The sequence below is a fragment of the Pecten maximus genome, chromosome 8, assembly GCF_902652985.1.
Source record: "Pecten maximus chromosome 8, xPecMax1.1, whole genome shotgun sequence".
Lineage (NCBI taxonomy): Eukaryota > Metazoa > Mollusca > Bivalvia > Pectinida > Pectinidae > Pecten > Pecten maximus.
The window spans coordinates 28,495,739-28,505,039 of record NC_047022.1 but is presented as its reverse complement, the minus strand read 5'-3'; the positions used below and the strand labels follow the sequence as shown (position 1 = coordinate 28,505,039).

Here is a 9,301-nt window from a genome sequence, read left to right as displayed (position 1 = left end):
TTGAAATTTCAGCAATTTACCTACCCCTGTGGGGACTATATCATTCACAATTTCAGTTTATCTTCAGCCAAAGATAAAAAGTTCAAAATATACAACAAACTCATGGTGTTGCTAGTAATTACTAGTTTTATTGATGATTTCGACATCCAAACCAGTCTTGGATATGATGTTATGGATCATGATAACACACAAGTATATGGTACACTACCTCACAATGCAGAAAATATATTCATGAAAAAAAAAATCTTGGAACCAACCAAATTATTATGTAAACGTCTAACCATTTTTACATGCATAAGTTCCCAGTAGATACAAAGCTCTTGTACTGCAATTACACTTCGTTGGACAAGCTACCACAAAAACACTGTTAATTTGATCATCATATTTCAAGACAAATTTTACTAAGGTTAAATGCTAAATGCACATTTCATGACACTTGCTATTACATGTACATTTATATTCATATATCCTAGACTACCTATTGCTGGTCATGTGTATTATAAATCTATAAACTAGTCTAGCAAGAATACATAATGTGCCTAGTTTTCTATATTTTTCAATTTTTCTTAAGAATCAAGGGAATTATCATATTTTTATCCTCTAATAAATCACTTTCCTTGTTAAAAGTTTAGCATTAAATTTTGGGAGGGCTAATCGGGGAAACACTTAGCCTACAATTTTAAAATTGATGATTATACAAAATTGAAGGGGCTTATTTGCCAATAACTACAGCAGCAGGCAATAGGCTAGGTTAACAAATGGATGGATATTGGTGTAGATTTTTTACAATGCATCAGTCACCCTGAACTTTTTGGTTATATAATATATCTATATAATACAGGTAAAGTATAATCTGGTAAAATAACAACACATAATATACAATAGGTGTACTTGTGTCAGTGTTAACATATACCTGAGCATCTAATTTTAAATCTTATCAAGAGACCTCTATTGCTCTCACTATATATTTCATTTGCAGACAGCTCTTTCTTTCCTTTAAAATCATATTACAGTATTGTATGTATATATATATATATATACACACACATTAATGTTTTAATGTAAATTATTCTTAAACAAATCATAATATTATCAAAAGATAATAAAATGGTAAACAAGTACTTGATTTCATTTGAAAATAATTTGATTCAACTATGAAATATTTTCAAGAACATATTTTCGATTCATGCAATTTACTAAAATACACTAAAATGTGAACACAATTAAAAAACCACACAACTGACTGCCGGATTACCTCCCCTCTATACTGGTTATTATACAAACGTCACAACTCAAACCACACATCAACTGCCGGATTACCTCCCCATGATAATGTTCATAGCAGTGTTCAGTCTAGTACCAGAATTGTAGCAGACCTCTTAATGCTAACGCTATTGTAAACCCTGGTAAATACTACCTGCAATATACCACTCGGCTAGAGAGATCTTCTCTATAGCTCGATCGGTGGAGCGTAAGAATAGTAATATAAACCAGTGATCCCGTTATAGGATCTACTATATTGCTGTACTCTTTCTGAAGTGTTCTCTCAACACTGTGTTAACACTGTTTTTGCAGTCTTCGGTTATCTATATAAAGTCACCAGTATATTAAACAATAGTTTGGGTACCCATACAAGCAGCGAGCTGCTATATACTTTATATATTTTGTGAGATGTACATTGTTTTCTACACCATTGACCAATGACTAGAATAATAAATCAGAGTCTGTGATATCATATGTAAATACATCGCTATGGAAACTTACAAACTGGATTTTTCCATCAAAATCAATGACAGTGGGGAATTCTGTTGTTCTGTACAACTGAAATATGATCAAGGGAAGTAATCCGGTATCGACCCTATTTATTATTGTAAAATGTTCCATAATAATTTCATTTCAACAAATCTAGACAATTAAATGCATAAAATAAAATAATGTATTTGGTTTATACACATCTCTATAAGAGGTATAATATATAATATTAACGTGTGATGTATATGAAAAATAAATCTTAAATGAATCTTTTTATGTGAAAGACTTGAAATTAATATACAGTTACTTATTACTAAAATGCTACATGGGTTTTAGAAACCACTCCTGACTAAATGCATCAACTCTTAAACTTTACCCAGGTCTATCAGAACTCATGCTTGTTCATAAACTATAGACATCACAATCAATTTTAAACTGAAACTTTCATCTACTTTTGTATGTGCATCAGTAATGTTCTACAGTAAATTTAAACTACATAATTCACTGTCAATATGGACAGAAAAAAAAAATCATTAAAGGTCTGTTATAAGCTGAGAGTGATTTTATATGGCAAAAATTGGCAAATTGTCAAGGATATCTGCATAGCACTTTCAGTTCGTCAGTCTTTGAACAACTAAAGCAGGTAATAATACATATTATTTTACAATCACTCTACATAAACACTAAAAGTGCAAGATAATTTGGAATGTAACGTCTACAAGCCAATCAATACTAGGACTACCGGTTAAGGGTGAAAGGTCAACCCACAAGGTCATGGTCACTGACTTACAAGGTGACATATCAATTTACTGATATATGTATATCCATATCAGTATACTGGTGTTTACTCATTGATTTAATACAGAAACAAATGTTTTCTGTTGCATAAATTTCATCTCATAATCAGTCTTTTAATCTTATTCCTTTGGTGAAAGAATCAAACTTTTAAAAAATCAGCAAAAAAAAAAAAAAAATGTTCACAACTACGCAGTCAGTGTTTTTATATGATAAATCATAACTAATATCTCTTTATGCAAATAAGAAACAGTCCTTTAAATTTCGACCAATAATGTCACTTGTTGTCATATTGGGAGTAATGACTCCACTCAGTGGGGGAGAAATTTCAGGGGAAGGTCACTAGTTCTTGGGCTGTTTACTGGAATATATTCATATTGTTCCCTTGTTTGTCTCAAGACAGGAAGTCAATTAACTACATACTAGTGGCGATGGCTGAATATGTTCAGCCCACCCTAGTAACATATGGATAGCCCCTTCTACAGGTAGGATCAACAGAGATACCCTGTACCCATCCTCCAGGACTGGGCCAGACAGCATGCGTTACAGGCGGTTATCTACAGGTAGGATAAACAGAGATACCCTGTACCCATCCTCCAGGACTGGGCCAGACAGCATGCGTTACAGGCGGTTATCTACAGGTATCAACAAGCAGTAAAACAGTCATTAAAACATCTAAAGCATGCTGCACATCCAAAATTAATTTGAAAATAACTGTTTAGCAATAAACCTCATTTACTTGTTTGTTTGAAATTATTTTGACTTACATTACAATTTTTTCTTCTTCTATACCACAGTATAGATGACTAGAGAATCTACAGTGGAAAGTCAAATCCATTTAATCTGATTAGGTAACATTTTAAGTAAAACTTCTGTATCAGTTATCTCCCCTTTAAGGAACAATATATGTTCCCCATCAATGCCTTAAATGCACTTGGCTTGACACTATCCATTTAAATGCAGAACAATATCTTAACCCACAGTAAAAAAATGCCATTTTAACGAGGTTTATCCTCATCTACCATACTAGCCTTATCTACCCAGGTAAATTAGCGAGTAAAAACAAACATGGTTTATCCCTAGCCTTATCTACCCAGGTAAATTAGTGAGATAAAACAGACATGGTTTATCCCCATGTCAACCCTACTAGCCTTATCTACCCAGGTAAATTAGCAAGGTAAGACAGACACAGTTTATCCTTATATCTACCCACTAGCCTTATCTACCTAGGTAAATTAGTGAGATAAAACAGACATGGTTTATCTCCATATCTACCCACTAGCCTTATCTACCCAGGCATGTTATAGAGATAATATTCACACAATACCTATATCACACAATAACAGTACGGACCCCTATAACTACTCTATAACATGCACCGTCATTTCACTAAATATCACACAACACCACACAGACTTTTTCATCCCTGTATTCCTGTCATTTTTACATTGTATTCATGAATAAACTCCAAGTCAAAATTTGTAGTTTCCTAGGAGATGCTTACGTACATCTGTTTGTTGCATATAGCCAAAGTATGTGTTCACTATTTATAATTTTGATTGAAATTTGAACTTGGATGCAACACACATTTAAAATCTCTCCTACAGATACTGATATGTGGGTTTCTCCTGTTTATATACATTGTATAACTTTGTATACGCAGACACCACTTATTATTCAGAGATCAGCTCAAATGATTCTAGTCTCTCTGGAAGATGAAAACTAATGACAAGGATTGAATGATGACCTATGTACAAATGATCTGAACTTATACATTTACAATGATGATCTGATAGTGACTAAAACTTCACCTGTCGACACATCTGTATCAAACACGTCCAAAGAGGAGTGTGGAAGACATCCATCTATTACAGTAAGTCACCTTACTTTCATGTCCATAAAAAATTGTTCAGGTATTAAATTCCTATATGCTTTTTCGGAAATATTGTTTCCACCAGAGATATACGTAATTATAGAGTAGGCAAACATGTCATAAAATACAAATCTGTATTTCAAAGTTTAGCAGATTTACCTCAGTTTTCAATCTTTTTTTTTTTTTTTTTTTTTGAATTAAGAAAACTGGCCATGCACATCATCAACAGTCTAGACCAAGTTCCATTCCTATTAAAGCCTCGGGAAAACACCATAGCCAGGTGATGGTTTTGGAAGAGCATTACTATAATGACTCAAAATATACTAACTAATGATCACATCTATAAAACAGAAACATATATACTGGGGTGTCTGATAAGCCCAGGGTGTCTGTCAAACACACACAAAATATAACGTATTAAATTAAATGCTTGAAACAAAATAATGTTTTTATATCGACTTACAAACTGGTTACATTGGTTGTATAAACCATTCGTCTGATCTATTCATGTTACTTTTCTCTCCCCACAAATCAGAACCCTTCTTTAAATGTCAGAAAATTCTACAGCATGCACTAGCAGTCCGTCCTGACTGTGATGTCTAAAGCATTTGTACTTGGTATGAAGAACAGACCATATTTCAGTCTTTACACCACACAAGCTTGCATACCTAGTACCTACAACATTTAAACTAGTCCAGTATTGATCTTGGAGAGTCGCCATTTATCTGACCAATACATGCAGTAATTTTGTCTAACTACCATGGTACCAATGATCTGGTTTCAATAATCCAGGATATGTTTTGATCTCGCTAGCACATTTGAAGCTGTACATTACAAGTGAAAAATGTTCCCAGCTTTTGAAGTGCTCCTGTATACATTAAAAGCTTGACATAGACACATTGGGCATGTGAGGTTCTCAGTAACCAGAGCTGATTTCTAAACAGTATCAACAATAACTGTTTCAAAGTTAAGTTTATCACAGATATGCATGCTATGACATGTGCCAGTCTAGACATGTATTTGTTCTGTAGATAGTTTACCACAGGTCTATCACTCCTTCACTTCAGAGTGCCTTGTTTTATACAATCCCATGCAATCTGAAAATTCTTCATCAATCACCTCATTCCTCCTTCCAACGAAGTTGGTGTGAAAAAAAAACAAAACAATTTGATAAAATGAGCAGTGGCACCAGTCAAACTTGTAAACCTTGTCTGTCAATCGATGGAACAGACAAGAGGGGTATCAAGCTTCACTGTCCGTTGGCGACGACAACTTCTGGAGGGACCTGACTCTGCTGCATGACTTTGGCTTTCATTTCTGCAATGTCACCCTGACATTTTGATGAAGTACACTCTTTTGACATGTTTTCTTTATCCTCTGTGTTGTTTTCCTCGGGAGTGTCCCCTTTTTCGTCAGTTGTACCGTTCTGTTTGTCTACACCATTTGTTTTGTCTAGGATAATTGGTGCAGACTCCATGGATGTCTGTCCCATCTGTTGTTTAATCTTATCCAGGTCATTTGGGCTGAAGAGAATAAGAAACATGTCCTTTATCATCTTATCCTGAATCATTTGTACAGTTTCAACATTATCTTATTCTAATTCATTTGTACAGTTTCAACATTATCTTATTCTAATTCATTTGTACAGTTTTAACTACAAGTTAAGACTTAAAATACTGATTCTAATCGGATAATCTTTATGTTGGTAACATTAAAGTCATGAACCTGTAATAGCAGAGGAAAAATGCACGGCTAGAATGGGGTTCGAACCCGGGCCTGCGAACACTAGCCGGATGCTCTGCCAATTGAGCTACCTGGTCGCAGATGATCGACCCAGTGTAATTCCACTACAGACCTGAGATTCGTGACAAAAAATTTGTCCAGTTTTCAGGAAACAAATAAAAATTGTTAAATCACTAAAATCAGACAATGCTTTTGATTTTGATTTTATGTCATATTTTCCTCACAATTACCGACCTGTCTCGTGAAAAGACCAACAATTTAAAGCATTTTAAAACATACACATGTAATAGTTGGCTGTTGTTAGCTAATAAATCATTTGTTTGGTAGGTAGGGTGTGAATACTGTCAGATTAGTTCCAGATCAATATAAATAGGACATACTGAATTGAAAATATCTCCTCTCATCACAATGAGAAAGAAATAAGTCGTCTAGTGAGTAGAAATTCTAAATATTTGTTTTGACACGAGTCTTAGCCATTTTTCTGTGTCAACAAAAAGGTTTTCATATTCTATAAGACAGACCAGCAGTACTCTTGTCTACCTGATCTGTACAGAGATAAGACAGACCAGCAGTACTCCTGTCTACCCGATCTGTATAAAGATAAGACAGACCAGCAGTACTCCTGTCTACCCGATCTGTACAGAGATAAGACAGACCAGCAGTACTCCTGTCTACCCGATCTGTACAGAGATAAGACAGACCAGCAGTACTCCTGTCTACCTGATCTGTACAGAGATAAGGCAGACCAGCAGTACTCCTGTCTACCTGATCTGTACAGAGATAAGACAGACCAGCAGTACTCCTGTCTACCTGATCTGTACAGAGATAAGACAGACCAGCAGTACTCCTGTCTACCTGATCTGTACAGAGATAAGACAGACCAGCAGTACTCCTGTCTACCTGATCTGTACAGAGATAAGACAGACCAGCAGTACTCCTGTCTACCTGATCTGTACAGAGATAAGACAGACCAGCAGTACTCCTGTCTACCTGATCTGTTTAAAGACAAGACAGACCAGCAGTACTCCTGTCTACCTGATCTGTACAGAGACAAGACAGACCAGCAGTACTCCTACCTACCTGATCTGTACAGAGATAAGACAGACCAGCAGTACTCCTGTCTACCTGATCTATATAGAGATAAGACAGACCAGCAGTACTCTTGTCTACCTGATCTGTATAGAGATAAGACAGACCAGCAGTACTCCTGTCTACCTGATCTGTACAGAGATAAGACAGACCAGCAGTACTCTTGTCTACCCGATCTGTATAGAGATAAGACAGAGCAGCAGTACTCCTGTCTACCTGATCTGTATAAAGATAAGACAGACCAGCAGTACTCCTGTCTACCTGATCTGTATAAAGACAAGAGGCCCAGGGGCCTTAACGGTCATCTGACTCTAAATTAAAACCCTTATATTATTGTAGTATGCATTCTCTGTAGCAAGTATATAGTGGCACTGTTGGCCATGGTGGCCATCTTGGATATCTGACCGACCCAATCAATAATAACACTTGGTCTGGACCATCTAAGGATCATTTCTGGTAAGTTAGAGCTGAATCCCACCAGTGGAATTTGAGAAGAAGTTTGAAATAGGTGTTGTTCAGGAAAACCATGATTGCGCAATCATGTTACAAAATGGCCGCCATTGCTGCCATGCCAAAGTTTTTACAAGGCCGAAAAAATAGCAACACTTTGTTGGCACTCCTTCCTTAACATCCTCACCAATTTCAAGCTCAATGGCACCAGTGGAACTGGAGAAGAAGTTTAAAATGTGTTTTTTAAGATGGCGGATATGGCGGCCATCTTGCATTTCAGACCAATCTAAAAAATAACAACACTTGGTCGTGATCATCTCAGGAACATTTCAGGCAAGTTTCAGCCCAACAGCACTGGTGGAACTTGAGAAGAAGTTTAAAATGTGTTTTTCAAGATGGCGCCTATGGCGGCCATCTTGGATTTCGGACCGACCCGAAAAATAACAACACTTGGTCGGGATCATCTCAGGATCATTTCTGGCAAGTTTCAGCCCAACAGCCCTGGTGGAACTTGAGAAGAAGTTTAAAATAAATTTTTCAAGATGGCGGCTATGGCGGCCATCTTGGATTTCGGACGGAACCGAAAAATAACAACACTTGGTCGTGATCATCTCAGGATCATTTCAGGCCAGTTTCAGCTCAATAGCACTGGTGGAACCTGAGAAGAAGTTTAAAATGTTTTTTACAAGATGGCGGCTATGGCGGCCATCTTGGATTTTGGACCGACCCGAAAAATAACAACACTTGGTCGGGATCATATCAGGATCATTTCAGGCAAGTTTCAGCTCAATAGCACTGCTGGAACTTGAGAAGAAGTTTAAAATGTGTTTTTTCAAGATGGCGGCTATGGCGGCCATCTTGGACTTCAGACCGACCCGAAAAATAACAACACTTGGTCGGGATCATCTCAGGATCATTTCTGGCAAGTTTCAGCCCAACAGCCCTGGTGGAACTTGAGAAGAAGTTTAAAATAAGTTTTTCAAGATGGCGGCTATGGCGGCCATCTTGGATTTCGGACGGACCCAAAAAATAACAACACTTGGTCGGGATCATATCAGGATCATTTCAGGCCAGTTTCAGCTCAATAGCACTGGTTGAACCTGAAAAGAAGTTTAAAATGTGTTTTTCAAGATGGCGGCTATGGCGGCCATCTTGGATTTTGGACCGACCCGAAAAATAACAACACTTGGTCGGGATCATCTCAGGATCATTTCAGGCAAGTTTCAGCTCAAAAGCACTGGTGGAACTTGAGAAGAAGTTTAAAATGTGTTGTTCAAGATGGCGGCTATGGTGGCCATCTTGGATTTTGGACCGACCCGAAAAATAACAACACTTGGTCGGGATCATATCAGGATCATTTCAGGCAAGTTTCAGCTCAATAGCACCAGTGGAACTTTAGAAGAAGTTTAAAATGTGTTTTTCAAGATGGCGGCTATGGCGGCCATCTTGGATTTCGGACCGACCCGAAAAATAACAACACTTGGTCGGGATCATGTCAGGATCATTTCAGGCAAGTTTCAGCTCAATAGCACTGGTGGAACTTGAGAAGAAGTTTAAAATGTGTTTTTCAAGATGGCGGCTATGGCGGCCATCTTGGAT

General features: G+C 36.9%; 1 protein-coding gene across 1 annotated transcript in view; it reads right to left on the bottom strand.

Moving 5' to 3' along the window:
* Positions 1 to 106: 106 nt before the first annotated feature.
* LOC117333077 (clustered mitochondria protein homolog) overlaps positions 107 to 9,301 on the bottom strand; it is a 48,974-nt gene continuing 39,779 nt past the window's right edge. The window contains exon 35 of the mRNA XM_033892203.1: positions 107 to 5,943. Coding sequence (XP_033748094.1) covers positions 5,670 to 5,943 — 274 coding nt within the window. The 3' untranslated portion in view covers positions 107 to 5,669. The remainder of the gene's footprint in view (positions 5,944 to 9,301) is intronic.